Source organism: Centropristis striata, chromosome 2 (genome assembly GCF_030273125.1).
Source record: "Centropristis striata isolate RG_2023a ecotype Rhode Island chromosome 2, C.striata_1.0, whole genome shotgun sequence".
NCBI classification, from domain to species: Eukaryota; Metazoa; Chordata; class Actinopteri; order Perciformes; family Serranidae; genus Centropristis; species Centropristis striata.
The window spans coordinates 257,776-277,580 of NC_081518.1; the positions used below are offsets into that span (position 1 = coordinate 257,776).

Sequence of the window (19,805 nt, forward strand, 5' to 3'; positions counted from 1 at the left end):
CAAAATGACCGAAAAAAAGACACTGAATTAACAAAAAAGACACTAAATTATTTTTTTAAAAAGACACAAAATGACCACAAAAAAATACACAAAATTACTCAAAAAAAAAAGACACAAAATGACCAAAAACAGTAATTAAAGGGACCTTCCACACACAACACGGTAAAGTGCCATTCATATAAAACTCACATTAAACTTTCATATCATGGGGGCCACAAAATATCGTCACGAGGGCCACAATTGGCCCGCGGGCCGCCAGTTTGAGACCCCTGACTTAAAGGCTGAAGAAACAAACCAGCTGGTCCACATTCTCTCTGAGTTAATAATAATAATAACGTCGAGAGGAGAAAAGCAGCGTGACTCTGAGTCTTCTGGTAGTTTTAGCAGATTACTGAACTCATAACCAGAAGAAATCTTGAGCCGTGTTAAATAAAGTTATTTGAATTGAATAGTTCTTGGGTCCATGTAGATGGACACGTTGAGTTAGATGTTTCTCTCTTCATCTGGTAGAAACAAACCAACCGTCTCTACTCCTGAAGCGGTTTCTCTCCAGAGTTTTAATCTGTTGTCACTTTAAACCAGCAGCTCAGCTGATTCAGATCAGAACATCTAAACACTGAACCGCCTGAAATCCTCTGTTTCCACAACAGGGTGTGTCCAAAACACACTCAGACAACCTGCCTGGCTCCTGTTACATGCTGTTAAAACAGGAAAGAGAAAGAGGAGGAAAGAATACAGGGAACTCATCTGTCAGAGGTAGAAAGGGAAGATTAGATTACAGCTCCTAATGTGGTTAGTCTGGTTGTTTCACTGAGTTACAGGAACAAAATGTGGAAAAAACCTCCAACACAGGATCACCTGAGTCCCTTCAGGTTCTGAGGTCAGTTAAACTTTCACACGTCTCGTCTAATGTTAATAAAACAGCAGGTACTTTCTCCATACGGGGTTTAAAGCTCTGTTTCTCAGTTCTAATGAACATTATTACAGCAACATTTAGTTTGTCTGCAGCTACAGTTTATTTTATTGATCCTTTGTTCTGACTCCCTCAAGGAAAGTGAAGTTCCAGCAGCAAACAAACACAAATGCATTAAAATAAACAATCCACAGTAAATAAAACAATACACTATTACAGTAAATAAGTGAAACAGATCAGATAAATAGATGTAGGGAGCTGTATGGAGATGGATATAGATCAATAAATATAGAGGAATGTATGGTGGATAAAATGACCAAATAAGAAGAAGACTAAAATCAGCAGTTAAATAAAATATTGCACGGTTATTGCCAAAGAATAAGGTGATTTAATCAGGTGACAGTATAATAAATAACATGATATATATCTAATGGCACCTGGGGAACATATCCCAGCTTAGCCTGCCAAATATTACTAACATTAAAATATAAAACCTTGTTGTGATGACATAATACGTCCATCCAAGCACAGGTCAAGGTAAAAAAAATAATTAGATAAAAGGCATGTCAAGAAAAGACATTCAATCTTTTTTTAAGGAATTATTCATAAAAAAATGTATTTATCTGAAGGCCTATTCACAAGCAGAACAGTGTGTGTGTGTGTGTGTGTGTGTGTGTTTCTCTCTGATGAACTTTTATTAAGTTTACTTCAGCACCATGTTTCTCTACAACTATTCACTCTTCGCCACACGTTGGCATGTTTGGTCTTCCAGTAGACTTTACCCTTTATTCTACTAAAGAATCAGAAGAGATATCTTTCACCTCAGTGACTGCTAAACATCTAAACATCTAAACATCCAAACATCTAAACATCTAAACATCTAAACATCTAAACATCCAAACATCTAAACATCTAAACATCTAAACATCCAAACATCCAAACATCTAAACATATAAACATATAAACATATAAACCTCTAAACATCCAAACATCTAAACATCTAAACATCCAAACATCTACACATCCAAACATCTACACATCCAAACATCTACACATCTAAACATCCAAACATCTAAACATCTACACATCCAAACTTCTCAACATCTCAACATCTAAACATCTACACATCCAAACACCTAAACATCTCAACATCTCAACATCTAAACATCTAAACATCTAAACATCCAAACATCCAAACATCCAAACATCTAAACATCCAAACATCCAAACATCTCAACATCTCAACATCTCAACATCTCAACATCTACACATCCAAACATCTAAACATCTAAACATCTAAACATCCAAACATCTAAACATCTAAACATCTAAACATCCAAACATCCAAACATCTAAACATCTAAACATCCAAACATCTCAACATCTCAACATCTCAACATCTACACATCCAAACATCTAAACATCTCAACATCTAAACATCTACACATCCAAACATCTAAACATCTAAACATCTCAACATCTAAACATCTAAACATCTACACATCCAAACATCCAAACATCTAAACATCCAAACATCCAAACATCCAAACATCCAAACACCTAAACACCTAAACATCTCAACATCTCAACATCTCAACATCTAAACATCTAAACATCCAAACATCCAAACATCCAAACATCCAAACATCTAAACACCTAAACACCTAAACATCTCAACATCTCAACATCTAAACATCTAAACATCCAAACATCCAAACATCCAAACATCCAAACATCTAAACATCTAAACATCTAAACATGTCAACATGTCAACATCTCAACATCTAAACATCTAAACATCCAAACATCCAAACATCCAAACATCTAAACATCCAAACATCCAAACATCAATGGCGACCGTTTATGGACTTTATTGTGACGATGTATAGTTTATTTGGTTTATGTGACCTTTTGGTGTTAAAATGATCTAAATCTAAATCTGAGGGTGAACAACATGTTTAATGGAACCTGGTAGATATCAGTATGTCCCTCTGTTGTTGTTGTTTACACATCAATAAAACATATGAACCAGAGAGAATGGTGTGTGTATTATAATAATAATAATAATAATAATAATAATAATAATAATAATGATGATGAACCGACCTGCCGTGGGCGTGGAAGTCCAGCTGCAGCGTGCTGTCCTGAGGGGAGGCGGCCCTCTTGGCCCTCTGGTGGCTGCTGTGCAGAGCTTCTGTGTCGTAGGACAAACCTTCATAGTGGCGGATGTATTTATTCAGCGGCGTCCCAAACTGACCTGAAACACAGTTCACAATATATTCATTCAGCCGCTTCCCAATCTGACCTGAGACACTTCACAGGTCATCAACATCTGTCCAACATCTGCTGAGGAACATGAGGAGCTCTGAACATCTAGCACCTCTCCAGTCTGGGACACTTTCAACAAAAGGCTTCAAACCTTTTTGATCAGGCGTCTTTAGGTCGTCCCTAGACCAGGGGGCTCTAACTGGCGGCCCGCGGGCCAATTGTGGCCCTCGTGACGATATTTTGTGGCCCTCACCTTGATATGAAAGTTTAATGTGAGTTTTATATGAATGGCACTTTACCGTGTTGTGTGTGGAAGGTCCCTTTAATTACTGTTTTGGTAATTTTGTGTCTTTTTAAAATAATTGTGTCTTTTTTAGTAATTTTGTGTCTTTTTAGGGTCATTTTGATACTGCCTCCAGCGGCCCCCAGGTAATTTGAGTTTGAGACCCCTGCCCTAGATGTTTTTATTATTAATTTCCTCCTTTAGCTGTTAACTTTAATCTACTTTATTATCTGTGTCTTTTTATCTACTGCTGATTTTAACGTGTCTGATTTTTCTGTTTATTTTGTTTTTGGTTTCTACAGCACTTTGAGGTTACTTTATGAAAAGTGCTTTAACCCCTTTAATCCCATTGACCTCCACCAAGGAGGTTGTGTTTTCAGTTTGGTTTGTTATTGTGTTTGTCTGTTTTTCAGCAGGATTACACAAAAATACTGGCTGTTATTGTAAAGGAAACAGAATAAAACTCCACCAAGCTCAACGGTGCATTCACATGCTCCTGGGATTATCCCAATTCCCAAATTGGGAAGTCGTTGTTCCACCTTTTGTTTATGTTTAAATCGTAACGACAAACAACATGAAGATGTGTTGGATTTTAATGCTCGCGGCATTTAAACGAGACTTCATAGAGGTTTCCAGTAGTTGCATAAGGAAACGGATCAGGTGTGAAATATGATCGGGGAAACTTAGTTTTCCAATTACTCTGACTACACATGAATGCAGCACAAATGCTCTGCTCTTGCGATGTAAACAAAGGACATTTTTGTATCCACCGGGGATCCTGACCCACTTAATGAACCAGAACTTACTGGGTTCATCCAGGGCCGTTTATGAGAATCAGAGCAGAAACATGAAACACTTCTTGATCCACTGCACCTCAACATCTACAAGACCATCCACATTCTGGACTCAATATATTGCCGTTTACATGCGTGACTTTTTGAATTTTACATACATTTTTAAAAATATTTTTACAAAGACACAATTACCCTGAAAAACAGGATTATTCGGACTTAATAACAGGTTTTTTTCTAATATTTACATTTAAATTTACAATAGGAAACCCACTTCTAACAACAATAGCTGCCAGTATTTTACCATATATTAAACAGATTTTTCTACAGTGTAACTGCTGTTAATGGAGGCTCTTCTTAACGAGCTGTGGGCCGGAGGCCGGCTCGTTAAGAAGAGCCTCCGACCCCGCGGCTCCTTAAGAAGAGCCTCCGGCCCCGCGGCTCCTTAAGAAGAGCCTCCGGCCCCGCGGCTCCTTAAGAAGAGCCTCCGGCCCCACGGCTCCTTAAGAAGAGCCTCCGACCCCGCGGCTCGTTAAGAAGAGCCTTCGACCCGCAGCTCGTTAAGAAGAGCCTCCGACCCCGCGGCTCCTTAAGAAGAGCCTCCGACCCCGCGGCTCCTTAAGAAGAGCCTCCGACCCCGTGGCTCGTTAAGAAGAGCCTCCGACCCCGCGGCTCCTTAAGAAGAGCCTCCGGCCCCGCGGCTCCTTAAGAAGAGCGTCCGGCCCCGCGGCTCCTTAAGAAGAGCCTCCGGCCCCACGGCTCCTTAAGAAGAGCCTCCGACCCCGCGGCTCCTTAAGAAGAGCCTCCGACCCCGTGGCTCGTTAAGAAGAGCCTCCGACCCCGTGGCTCGTTAAGAAGAGCCTCCGACCCCGTGGCTCGTTAAGAAGAGCCTTCGACCCCGCGGCTCGTTAAGAAGAGCCTCCGACCACGCAGCTCGTTAAGAAGAGCCTCCGACCCCGCGGCTCATCAAGAAGAGCCTCCGGCCCCGCCGCTCCTTAAGAAGAGTAAGAAGGAGTCTCTGGATTTGTCTCCAGTCACTTTCTTGAAAAATAGTCTCTAAGGGGGTCTAAAAAGTCACTAAATATAGCAACAAAGTTGCTAGGTTGCCAACACTGCTTCACCAGCTTTTACAAATGTTGCGTGTTGTTGTGGCGTCCAGTACTACGTCACTTCCTGCTTAGTGTTCTATCCAATCAGTAACCAGACTGTTTCCAGGGGAGAATAAAGACCCTGCTCTACTACAGGGACTTAAGTCCTGATAAAAGTATTCAGATTCGGGGCGTTTGGGAGAGTGAGACCCTCATTCCAGTTATTGTCCGCTAGTGGAAACAGCCCAATACAAACGGTCAGCCGCTGTGTTTAACAGGCTCATTCAGATCATTGATGGGACCTCTGAGGTAATCCTGCCAGCTTTCACACTGACCCTTTCTTTGTTCTTTCCACAAAGACAAAGAAAGTCAGTTTAAAGCGTAAATGAGGAGCACATGATGCCCATCAGGTGACTGAGCTTCTGTTTCACTCTTACTGTACGTCATTGTGTGAGAACACTGGCTGGAGGCTATTTAAATGCTAATCTACATTCCTAAGGCAACACAGAACACTAATAACCAAACATCAGTCTGACGTTTGGGCTCATAAAAGGAAATGCTCTGTTATTAGCTACAGAAGAAGCATTTGGAAATAAGTTCATTAACATACGACATAATGATGTGACAGACCTGCTACTGAGGGGTTTACTTTATAAATACTAACGTGTTAAAGAAATCTGTTCTGTTCAGAGACATTCTAGTCAACTCCTCGTCACTTTATATCCTATTAATAGATTCAAACAGAGGTTTATGTTTCTGCTTAAACTGTTTCTCTTAAAGTTCTGGGACTGACTCTCAGCTCTCGCTTATAGTAAAAGAGATATAGTTGAGGAACTCCCACAGGCCAACAGGGAGAAGGTATCTACTCCATCCTGGCTGTTATCTCTACACTTTGTTCATTCCTGTAGGGCTTCATGTGGTGGGAGTCACAACTCCCCAACAGGGTGTGGTAACGCAGGACGGGTTGAAACTCGTCCATGAATGCAGTGAACAGAAAGTCTAACCATCAGCTTCTTCTTTAGAAATGAAAATAAAGACAGAAAACTGAAAATAAAGACAGAAAACTCAAAAATAAAGACAGAAAACTGAAAATAAAGACAGAAAACTGGTCTGAAGAACCAAGGAGCATGAAAACAAGCAGACGTGCTCTGGGTGGAGGGAGCGAAGCTGTTATTTTTAATTAATCAGAAATATGTTGATTTAGTAGAAAAACAAACAGTGCCAGTTCAGATGTGCCTCCTCAGTGAGAAGTGACAACTCCATTAATATGTAATAATAATAATAATGTGGCAGCATTAGGCTGATTTATCAACAGACGCTGGCTCACATAATGAGGCTGCAGTCAGTCTGACATTTCTGGGATATGAAACATTTCTGCTCTGTCAAAACATTTCAAAAAGAAAAATATATAATGAAAGGGAATGTGTTGTTGTTCTAATGGGAGTAATGTTACTAGTGGTACACCAGCAGAGTGTTTATCATCACACTAGTGGAGGAACTGGTTTGTTTAGGATGTAAACATCATATCTTAGTGTGAGAAACCTAAAGAAACCTCATCACCAGACTGAGACAGAGACTGAGAGAAATATGTGGAGGAATCCAACAGATAATCAGAAACCTGGATAATAATTATCTAAACAGGCATCACAGTAACCAGGTTAACAGATTATATCCACATATTAAGTCTTCATGTTGCAGTAATGCAAGAGTGCTTAAAAATAGTTAGAAAAAAACAGTGAAGTAGAAGAGAAGTGGAGGCCACGCCCTGTTTCACAATGTTAACTCTGACCAGTTTTGTTCTGTTTCCTCCATGTCTGACTCCTTCCATCCTGCCTGGATTCACCTTAAAACATGTTTAAATACCATGTTGGTATATTTTTCACCTATATGACCTGATAATAATAATTGATTTTTATTCTGACTTACTGGATCAACATTTAGAACCAAAAAGAAACAAAGAAAAACCAACATAAATGTGATCTTGTGATTGTGTGTGATCCTGTCATCAACTCTGGTTTTATTCTAGTGGGACTCTGTTTGATTTGGCTCTGGTGTGTTTAGAGGAACAATTTGGTCATTTCGTGTCTTTTGTTGTCTTTTTCTTCTTAGTCTTCTTAGTCATTTTGTGTCTTTTTTTAGTCATTGTGTCTTTTTTTAGTCCTTTAGTCCAATATAAAATGTTTTACTTTTCAAAACACTAATAAATGTTTCAAATGTGACCAAAGGTGTCAAATCTACCATATAAGAGGGTTCCATCCAGTTCTATCATTTGATACTAAATCTATTTGAGCTTGTCTCCAGTTTTACTTGGTATATCATCATCAAACTGAAACTGGCCTCATGGAGTTTACAGCCAGAACTTTAGAGGTAAATGTACAGTAGGGCTCCACGCTGCTTTGTTTTCTAGTCTGATGGAGGCAACAAGTCTGATTATTGGGAGCTTTTAGAGACTTTAGAGGGTTAATGAAAACAGAAAATAACTTGTTTATCTGTCCCATTATTTAGACTTGCTCCTAACTGTGCTGGCTACCTATTGACCCATGCAGCACTATTCCACTACGTTTCATAAATTAAAATGCAGCGAGTAGTTTTTATAAATCCTGCTGACAGACAATCAAACACTTGTGAGAGATCTAAAAATAAAGTGAACATTACAGGAGTTCGTTTCTGCTGAAAGAAACGAGCTCCGTGAGAGGAAGAGAGACGAAAGTGAGAAAATAAATGTGTCAGATGTTTTTACGGTAAAGGCTTCAGAGCATCTGTTGGAGCGTCAGGAGGTGAAGAAGTGAAGAGCTGACGGAGGAAACGCTGACAGGAAGAGGAGACGCTAACAGACTGCAGCACTACTGATCTGACTACAGCACCATCAGCCTGTCTGAGGCTCATACAGCACCATCAGCCTGTCTGAGGCTCATACAGCACCATCAGCCTGTCTGAGGCTCATATAGCACCATCAGCCTGTCTGAGGCTCACTACAGCACCATCAGCCTGTCTGAGGCTCATACAGCACCATCAGCCTGTCTGAGGCTCATACAGCACCATCAGCCTGTCTGAGGCTCATACAGCACCATCAGCCTGTCTGAGGCTCATACAGCACCATCAGCCTGTCTGAGGCTCATACAGCACCATCACACAGCACCATCAGCCTGTCTGAGGCTCATACAGCACCATCAGCCTGTCTGAGGCTCACCACAGCACCATCAGCCTGTCTGAGGCTCATACAGCACCATCAGCCTGTCTGAGGCTCATACAGCACCATCAGCCTGTCTGAGGCTCATACAGCACCATCAGCCTGTCTGAGGCTCATACAGCACCATCAGCCTGTCTGAGGCTCATACAGCACCATCAGCCTGTCTGAGGCTCATACAGCACCATCAGCCTGTCTGAGGACAGGAACACTCTGACAGTCTCTGCAACAATCCAACAGTGTTTACAGGCCAAACAACAGCTAAATAAATAAATAAATACATAAATAAAGGTTCATCTGAAACACTGACTTCCTTTAGAAACATTCACAGTCCACATTAAACCACTCACACTGTAAAAAGGTCTTTAAAAACCAGATAAACAGTAAATCTAAAGGTCTAAAACCAGATAAAACAGTAAATCTGAGGTAAATGATCTTGCTGCATGGACAGATAATTCACCTTGACAAGATTTATTAAATTAAGATTATTAAATCTAGAAATAAGCATGTTGAACACTTAGACATTTCTAGACACTTTCCATGGTTTTCTTGATAATGGTTTTGTTTAGTTTTTTGGGAAAAACATGGAAAATGGCTTGATAAACGGCCATGAAGTTGGAATAAAATCTTTTTTTTTTACCTCTTTCCATGAAATGATTGTGACAATGTGACTTATGCTTGACAGATAATGTGTCTATCTTCTCAATTTCTTATTAATCAATCTCTTCCAAACATATCACAATGAAAGTGAAACCACAATTAACAGACGACTGTGACTAAGAAATTAACTGTTAAAACGTGACCTGATGATTATTTGGTTCTTACCAAGATAAAAAAAAAAAACTTTAGATTTAGAAGTGTTAGATCATTGATCTGGTTGTATGTATCTTGTAAATTATCTGTCCATGCAGCAACATAATTGCCCTCAGATTTACTGTTTGATCTGGTTTTTAAACAACTTTTAGCAGTGTATAGTTTTTCAGTGATGAAACATCTGAGGTCAGTGTGAGGAATCACTAGTGGAATGAAGGAAATATTGGTTCAATCTTTAGTCCAAAGCTTCTCTGGAGAGAACAGAGTGATTCTCTCTTTGTTTCAGAGCAACAATCTGTTTCTGACTGGAGATACGAGGTGGAAGAGACGGACTGGAGATACGAGGTAGAAGAGACGGACTGGAGATACAAGGTAGAAGAGACGGACTGGAGATACGAGGTAGAAGAGACGGACTGGAGATACGAGGTAGAAGAGACGGACTGGAGATACGAGGTAGAAGAGACGGACTGGAGATACGAGGTGGAAGAGACGGACTGGAGATACGAGGTAGAAGAGACGGACTGGAGATACGAGGTAGAAGAGACGGACTGGAGATACGAGGTAGAAGAGACGGACTGGAGATACGAGGTAGAAGAGAAGGACTGGAGATACGAGGTAGAAGAGACGGACTGGAGATACGAGGTAGAAGAGAAGGACTGGAGATACGAGGTAGAAGAGACGGACTGGAGATACGAGGTAGAAGAGACGGACTGGAGATACGAGGTAGAAGAGACGGACTGGAGATACGAGGTAGAAGAGACGGACTGGAGATACGAGGTAGAAGAGACGGACTGGAGATACAAGGTAGAAGAGACGGACTGGAGATACGAGGTAGAAGAGACGGACTGGAGATACAAGGTAGAGAGACGGACTGGAGATACGAGGTAGAAGAGACGGACTGGAGATACGAGGTAGAAGAGACGGACTGGAGATACAAGGTAGAAGAGACGGACTGGAGATACGAGGTAGAAGAGACGGACTGGAGATACGAGGTAGAAGAGACGGACTGGAGATACGAGGTAGAAGAGAAGGACTGGAGATACGAGGTAGAAGAGACGGACTGGAGATACAAGGTAGAGAGACGGACTGGAGATACAAGGTAGAAGAGACGGACTGGAGATACGAGGTAGAAGAGACGGACTGGAGATACGAGGTAGAAGAGACGGACTGGAGATACGAGGTAGAAGAGACGGACTGGAGATACGAGGTAGAAGGACTGGAGATACGAGGTAGAAGAGACGGACTGGAGATACGAGGTAGAAGAGACGGACTGGAGATACGAGGTAGAAGAGACGGACTGGAGATACAAGGTAGAAGAGACGGACTGGAGATACGAGGTAGAAGAGAAGGACTGGAGATACGAGGTAGAAGAGAAGGACTGGAGATACGAGGTAGAAGAGACGGACTGGAGATACGAGGTAGAAGAGAAGGACTGGAGATACGAGGTAGAAGAGAAGGACTGGAGATACGAGGTAGAAGAGACGGACTGGAGATACGAGGTAGAAGAGACGGACTGGAGATACGAGGTAGAAGAGACGGACTGGAGATACGAGGTAGAAGAGACGGACTGGAGATACGAGGTAGAAGAGAAGGACTGGAGATACGAGGTAGAAGAGACGGACTGGAGATACGAGGTAGAAGAGAAGGACTGGAGATACGAGGTAGAAGAGACGGACTGGAGATACGAGGTAGAAGAGACGGACTGGAGATACGAGGTAGAAGAGACGGACTGGAGATACGAGGTAGAAGAGACGGACTGGAGATACGAGGTAGAAGAGACGGACTGGAGATACGAGGTAGAAGAGAAGGACTGGAGATACGAGGTAGAAGAGACGGACTGGAGATACGAGGTAGAAGAGAAGGACTGGAGATACGAGGTAGAAGAGAAGGACTGGAGATACGAGGTAGAAGAGAAGGACTGGAGATACGAGGTAGAAGAGAAGGACTGGAGATACGAGGTAGAAGAGAAGGACTGGAGATACGAGGTAGAAGAGACGGACTGGAGATACGAGGTAGAAGAGAAGGACTGGAGATACGAGGTAGAAGAGAAGGACTGGAGATACGAGGTAGAAGAGAAGGACTGGAGATACGAGGTAGAAGAGAAGGACTGGAGATACGAGGTAGAAGAGACGGACTGGAGATACGAGGTAGAAGAGACGGACTGGAGATACGAGGTAGAAGAGACGGACTGGAGATACGAGGTAGAAGAGACGGACTGGAGATACGAGGTAGAAGAGAAGGACTGGAGATACGAGGTAGAAGAGAAGGACTGGAGATACGAGGTAGAAGAGAAGGACTGGAGATACGAGGTAGAAGAGAAGGACTGGAGATACGAGGTAGAAGAGACGGACTGGAGATACGAGGTAGAAGAGAAGGACTGGAGATACGAGGTAGAAGAGACGGACTGGAGATACGAGGTAGAAGAGAAGGACTGGAGATACGAGGTAGAAGAGAAGGACTGGAGATACGAGGTAGAAGAGAAGGACTGGAGATACGAGGTAGAAGAGAAGGACTGGAGATACGAGGTAGAAGAGACGGAGAGAAGCTTTCTCACCTCAACTTCTCACTTCTCCTCCTGCAGGAGAACTCGCTATGGTTGCTGATAATCTGGCAGCAATATGCAAACATGATGCAGCAGCACTCTGCAGTATCAATCATATCTCTCACAGTGAAGGTTGGAAACACAAAGACAGTTTGTGTTTGAAGAGACAAACAGGGAAACATCATGAAACAAAGCTGAAACTAACAGACCTGAGGGGTTTTCTTAACTTAAGCTTAATAAGAACATTATTAGTGAGAGTGAGAGGGAGTTTAAAGACAATATGCTGCAACAAAACAGAGATTTGGTGCAACACTAAACTATAAAACCGTTTAATTATCAGTCATCCAGCTTGTTTCACTATGAAGTGACCTTTGTGACCTTTGACCATAAAAGTATATGAAGGTGTGACAGAAATCTTCTTCTGGCTTCAGAAACACATTCTGATGTTTGATGTTTAGTTTATTATAGCAGCTGTCCTGAATCCTTTAAACCCTCAGTAATAAAAGGTTTTATTGGTTATAAAGGTTAAAAGTTGCTGCATTAAATCTTGTTCTGAATCTCCTTTACACTATGTGTCCTATTTGTTTTGATGTTTGGTTTTATTGTTTTATACTTTGAAACATTATTAAAAACTTTTTTTTTTATCTCTAACTCTGTTTTTAGTTTTTATAACTACTTTATTATTTTACTGTTTTTAGTATTTTATTGTTTTTTATTTATAACTATATTTGTGTATGATTTGTATTGTATCTTTAATAACTGTACAGCACTTTGGTCATCTGAGGTTGTTTTTAAATGTCTCTTAAACTCTTTGAAATCTGTAAATCATGTTTCCTCAGTATAAAGTTTGTTATTTTAATCATTTAGGTGGAGCGTAACTTATCTCCAGATTGAATCAAAGAACTTTGTTACCCCACAGTGGAGTTTTCTCTCTGCATGTTTGACTCACGATGACTCAGAGCAGAAACTGTGATAACGACTGAAACACAGAGAGCCTGAAACACTAAAACACTGAAACACTGAAACACCGAAACACCGAAACACCAAAACACCGAAACACCGAAACACCGAAACACTAAAACACTGAAACACTGAAACACTGAAACACTGAAACACTGAAACACCGAAACACCGAAACACTAAAACACTAAAACACTGAAACACTAAAACACTGAAACACTGAAACACTGAAACACTGAAACACCGAAACACCGAAACACTAAAACACTAAAACACTAAAACACTGAAACACTGAAACACTGAAACACTGAAACACTGAAACACTGAAACACTGAAACAGGGTTTATGGATATTATGATGCTGTCGTTGGGAATATCTAAACGCTAGATTTAATTATTTAGAAGTGGTTGAGTTGTGACAAGCACCAAGTCATTTAAACCAGCTATTCTCAACCTTGGGGTCGGGACCCCAATTGGGGTCGCGAGATGATTTCTGGGGGTCGCCAAATCATTTTGGAAGTCAGCTCTGTCTCCACTGTGTTAAAGTGTTCATGTGTTAATGTGTTTTAGTCTTTTTGGCCACTTAATGTCTTTTTTTAGTCATTTTGTGTGTTTTTTGGTAATTTTGTGTCTTTTTTTGATCATTTTGTGTCTTTTTTTGGTCATTTTGTTTCTTTTTTTGGTCATTTTGTGTCTTTTTTTAGTCATTTTGTGTCTTTTTTTGGTAATTTTGTTTCTTTTTGGGGTAATTTTGTGTCTTTTGTGGTCATTTTGTGTCTTTTTTTATCATTTTGTGGTCAATTTGTGTCTTTTTAGGTCATTTTGTTTCTTTTTTGGGTGATCTGAACTGTGCGTGTGAGATTGTGTTCAGTGAGTGGGGGTTGTGGACAACATGCATGTTAAACTGGGGGTCGCGACTCAAAAAGGTTGAGAACTCCTGGTTTAAACTAAACAACTCTAGTTTTTATTTTTATTTCAGTTAACAAAAATGTTTTTTCTATTCTAGTTTTCGTTACTTTTGTTAATTATAATAATCTTGCTGGAGACACTTTTTTAAATCTATGACAGTTGTGGGCAAAGTGAAAAATTGCATTTTATTCCAACTTTTAAAAATAAGTATCTGAGAAATTAAACTTGGGGTTTTACATCACTATAACTGTGATTTTGTAAAAAATATATTTTTGAATTGTTCCCACTTGCCGTCATAATTGTGCTAATTTGATAGAGATGTAGGACTTTTACAGTCATGGAAAAAATATTAGACCTCCTTGTTTTATTCTGTTTCTTGTTCATTTTAATGTCTGGTTCAACTAAAGGTTCATTTGTTTGGACAAATATAATGAAAACAACAAAAATATCTGATAAGGGCTTAATTAATAAACATTTAACATGGTTTTATTGATAATAACCAACATCATGATCAATAAAACCATGTTAAATGTCTAGATACCAGCTCTATAATTAAACTCTTATCAGATATTTTTGTTGTTTTCATTATATTTGTCCAAACAAATGAACCTTTAGTAGAACCAGACATTAAAATGAACAAGAAACTGAAGAAAACAAGGAGGTCTAGTCATTTTTCCATGACTGTATGTTGCAGTGAAAAGGCCACAGTGAGTAAAATGTAAAAAAATAAAATAAAAAAGAAGAAGCAAAACAAAAAAAAACGCCCTGAAACAGCCTGTTGGAGTTCAGAGAGTTAATCAAAGCAGTGATCAACTTTTAGCTGACTAATAATGAGAACAGGAAGGGAAACGAAGCTCAACGCCTGTTGATGTAATAAAGGTTTCAGGGTCTTTAGAGGTCAGTAAACATCAGATGGATCAGATGTTAGATCCATCAGACATTACAGCAGATCAGATATCTGCATTAATAACCTGACAGCTGCAAGCTACACACACATACATTATATATATATATATATATATATATATATATATATATATGAGTTATATCAGTTAAACTCCGTGTGAAGCTATCTTTAGTTGTTTTAATGGATTTCCTGTCAACATTTCTGGAACAGGAAACTGTCAAAAACTAGCCCGTTTTTTTTTTTTTAAACTTACTTTACTTGAGTATTTCCATATAATGTAACTTTATACTTTATTTATACTTTATACTTTTTCCTCCGCTACATTTATCTGACAGCTTTAGTTACTTTACATGTTGAGATTTGACATAAAAAAAAACATTTAGACATAAAACGACCACACAGAAACAAAAAACACCAAAAAATACATGAAAAGACGACAAAAACAGCTACAGATGGATACAACTTACACAAAAAGATGCACAAAATGTCTAAAAAAAGACATAAAAGGGTTAAAAGGAGACGTTTAATAACCAGCTGTGAAATGTAACTAAGTACATTTATTAAGTTCTGCACTTCACTATAATTTTGATTTACTTTACTTGAGTATTTCTATTTGATGTAACTTTATACTTCTACTTCACTACATTTAGAGGCAAATATTGAACTTTATACATTTATCTGACAGCTTTAGTTACTTTACAGGTCCAGATTAACATAAAAACTTAAAACATTTACATTTTTTATAAATGAAACCACATCAAAGTATATGTAATAGTTAAAATGATCCCTAAGTTGACAACAGTAAATTAAAGCTTATATATTATAATATAATAATATATGAACTATGAGAGTGGGACCATTGTGAAAGTAGCAGTAAGTTATTATATAAATGTAATGTTTATTTATCTTCAGTAGTTTTATTGTGTTTAATCTCCAGTAAACAGTCAGTAACTTCCTAGTGTTTCTGCTAGCGACACTAGCTGCTGAAACCAGTCAGTTAACCCAGGAAACAGCCTGAAACAGCCTGGAAACAGCCTGAAACAGCCTGAAACAGCCCGTTATTATAGCAGAGCTCCGCCTGTTTCACCACCACATTATTATATTAATATCTGGTTCACACTGAGCTGGTTTACCTGGTAAACAAATGTTATTATCACACACAAACACAAACACTTCACCGTTAGCATTAGCCACAGTTAGCTTAGCAGGTGAACGTTACTGTAACTGATTATCAGATTAACGTCAGATCCTCTAATAAACTCTCATTTACCTGAGAACCGACAGAACTCACCTGTAATGTCCCCGAGGAGGAACAGCAGCACAATCACTTTAACTAAAATCATCTCAGCATTTCCTGTTAGAGCCAAAACTACAGATAAACCACCAGCAGACACCCAGCTGACTGACTCCTCCAGGTTATAGCCACCCCCCATCCACTACAAGTTATAGCCACCCCCATCCTCTTAAAGGTGTAGTCCCTTCCAGGTTATAGCCACCCCCCATCCACTACCGAGTTATAGCCAGCCCCCATCCTCTTAAAGGTGTAGTCCCTTCCAGGTTATAGCCACCCCCCATCCACTACCGAGTTATAGCCACCCCCATCCTCTTAAAGGTGTAGTCCCTTCCAGGTTATAGCCACCTCCTATTCACTACAAGTTATAGCCAGCCCCCATCCTCTTAAAGGTGTAGTCCCTTCCAGGTTATAGCCACCTCCCATCCACTACCACGTTATAGCCACCCCCATCCTCTTAAAGGTGTAGTCCCTTCCAGGTTATAGCCACCTCCCATCTACTACCAAGTTATAGCCACCCCCATCCTCTTAAAGGTGTAGTCCCTTCCAGGTTATAGCCACCTCCCATCCACTACCACGTTATAGCCACCCCCATCCTCTTAAAGGTGTAGTCCCTTCCAGGTTATAGCCACCTCCCATCCACTACCAAGTTATAGCCAGCCCGTTGATTTCCGTTTTCTAGTTATAATAACAACAATTTAAATTAAAAAACGCCCGTTGTTTCATATTCTGCGACCGGAAGTTGTCATTTACAAAATAAAAGCGGGAATGGTCGGTAAATAAAGTTTATTCCTCTTTTCAAATCTTAGTCACATGGATAAAATATTCATATTAGTTTTCTCGTTTTCTGAGTAAAAAAAGCTCGTCACCCAAAACGTGAGTTTGTTTGATTATCTGAGTCTTATACTGAAAACTGAAACAGGAAGTCCAGGGTCGGAAACAGAGACTGCTCCCCTTCAAAGTAAGAGTCTCAGGGTCTGAAGTGTGCTGGCTGCTTGGTGATGTTTTGATTTTAATTTTTGTTATTATAACTAGAAAACAAACAATCAAATCATGTTTTAAATAAAATATATCTCCCTCTGAGCCTGATGATTCAAAAAGACTTTAGTGTGTTTGTATCTTAAAACGAAAATCAAATCAAATCATGTTTTGTTTTTTTAAATGTCAAATCATCAATAAAATTGCCTAAATAACAGCCAAAATGGGAGAAAAAGAAAGTAAGAAGGTGTAAAAGTAATTATAAATAAATAAATAATAAAAAGCACAAGAATAAATTATTGTAAAGTGTATATAAATCCTATTTTATTCCATTTTTTTAATTATCAGAGAAATTCAACTTGTGCATTTTTCTTTTGGGGCATAACGTCATTATAACTGTGTTATTTTACATAAAAGATATTTTTGAGTTGTTCCCTCTTCTAGTGATGATTGTGTTTATTAGACACATTAGTATTATTATTATATATTATTAGTGTTTATTAGACAGAGGTGTAGTTTAGTGTTATTCAAACAGGGAAAATATTCATTTAAATTCAGACATGACAGCAAAAAGACAGAAGAGGTTGTAAAAATGTAAAATAGTTTAAAATGTATAACATGTGGAGACCCAATATTCTTGTTTTGAGCAACATATGAAACTATTTAATTATCTATTTAACGAACAAAACGGCCATTAAGATATTTAACAGGCCTTCACTGTAAAAATATAAAAAAAATAAAAATAAAAAAAACAGCAGCTGTGGTTGCCAGAACATACGGTGCAACTTTTTCTAACATTACAGTAAAAAGATATTAGCACTGTTGATTTCACGTTTAAGATTGTCATTTTATCAAAAGAAACGCTGTTCTGACATATAATTGACAAGAAAATACTTTATAAATGCTGCATAAATTAGAGATTTTACCATTAAATATTACAGTATATTTCTGTTAGAGATATGGTGTTTAGAACATTTAACAGTGAGAAAAAGAAACACAGTGAGTATTTTACAGTGGAGTAATGTATTAAACTTTAAGAAAAAGTGTTTTGGCTAATATATACATTTACATTTATAGATAGATAGATAGATAGATAGATAGATAGATAGATAGATATGAATAATTATTATTATTATTAATAATAATAATAATAATAATAATAATAGTAATAATAGTACTAATAATCATAATCATAATAGTAGTAGTAATAATAACAATAATAATAATTATAATAGTAATAATAATAATCATAATAATAATAATAGTAGTAATAATAATAATAATAATAATAATAATAATAATAACATAGCAACGTGTCATATATTTAGCCTGTGCATACATACATACATAACATAATATATAATATAATATAATATAATATAATATAATATAATATAATATAATATAATATAATATAATATGGGGTAATGATGGGGTAAAATAAATGAATTATTTTATAGTGAATAAACTTCTCATGTTTTCTTCAGTGTTGTAAAGAATGTTTCTGATCATAAAAGCAGTTTATGAAGCTTCATCAGTGAAGGAGCTCCTCTTCCTCCTCTGTCTAGTCACTGACGCCACCTAGTGGCTGGAAACACTCACTGCATGTGGATCACACCATGTATTTATATAGAAACACAGCCTTTCTCATAGATATCTATGGATCACACCTGGTTAACATGGTTTTTACACCCAAATGAAGAAATGATTAATATTTGTGTCTACAAATCATGAATGTAGTTCAAACTCACACTTTTAATCTTTACTTGCTGTATATGTATGTATATTTTGTTATATTGTACCTTGTATATTGCTTTTTTCTTCCTGCATATTATTATTATTATTATTATTATTATTGTTGTTATTATTATATAATTGAAGTTTTCAAATCAATACAGATGATTGAAAAATACATAAAATTATGAAATAAAATAATAATAATAAAAAGAATATATATATACACATATATATATATATATATATATATATATATATATATATATATATATATATATATATATATATATATATATATATATATATATATATAATTTTATTTCATAACTGTTTATCTGTTTATCAGACAGTAGTACCATAGAGGTCTATGAGCAGTTCGAGCTATTGCTATCGCGAGATTTCGCATGGTCTCACCAATGTGCGTGCACGCGTACGCAAGATGATCACGGGCACGGCGGGTTGTGTTGCATTCAGGAGTCCTCGTGAAAGTGGGCATCTGTCAGCGGTTTGTTCTGTTTTTGGTGCCACTTTGCTGAGAGCAGAAGAAGGAAAGTACTGAAGTACATTTACTCAAGTACTGTACTTAAGTACAATTTTGAGGTTCTTGTACTTTACTTGAGTATTTCCATTTTATGTAACTTTATACTTCTACTCCACTACATTTAGAGGCAAATATTGAACTTTTTACTCCACTACATTTATCTGACAGATAAATTAACCCTTGAGAAGATTAAAACACTGCTTGCATAAAATGCATCAATAATAATAATAATAATAATCCAATAATATTTTTAGTCCATTCTGCATAACGAGTACTTTTACTTTTGATACTTTAAGTACATTTTGATGCTGATACTTTTTTACTTCAGTAAGTTTTGAATGCAGGACTTTTATTGTAGTGGAGTTATTTCACAGTGTGTATTAGTACTTTTACTGCAGTAAAGTAATCTGATTACTTCTTCCACCTCTGTTTCAGACTGAATAGTGGGACATGATTCAGAGGCTGACACTTTAAAATCACAAAAAATCAACAGCTTCATCAAAAAACATTATAAACATTATAATACACTTTAAATATTAAGAAGAAAAATATAAAATTAGGAACAATATATACAACAAAGACAGGCTCAACGGTTGAA

General features: G+C 38.0%; 1 protein-coding gene across 1 annotated transcript in view; it reads right to left on the reverse strand.

Moving 5' to 3' along the window:
- The window catches only part of adam10a (ADAM metallopeptidase domain 10a), a 58,248-nt gene extending 42,165 nt beyond the window's left edge, over positions 1–16,083 (reverse strand). The window contains exons 1-2 of the mRNA XM_059352889.1: positions 15,952–16,083; positions 3,020–3,170 (exon numbers count right to left, since the gene is read on the reverse strand). Of these exons, the coding sequence (XP_059208872.1) occupies positions 3,020–3,170; positions 15,952–16,003 (203 nt within the window). The 5' untranslated portion in view covers positions 16,004–16,083. The remainder of the gene's footprint in view (positions 1–3,019; positions 3,171–15,951) is intronic.
- Between the last annotated feature and the right edge of the window lie 3,722 nt (positions 16,084–19,805).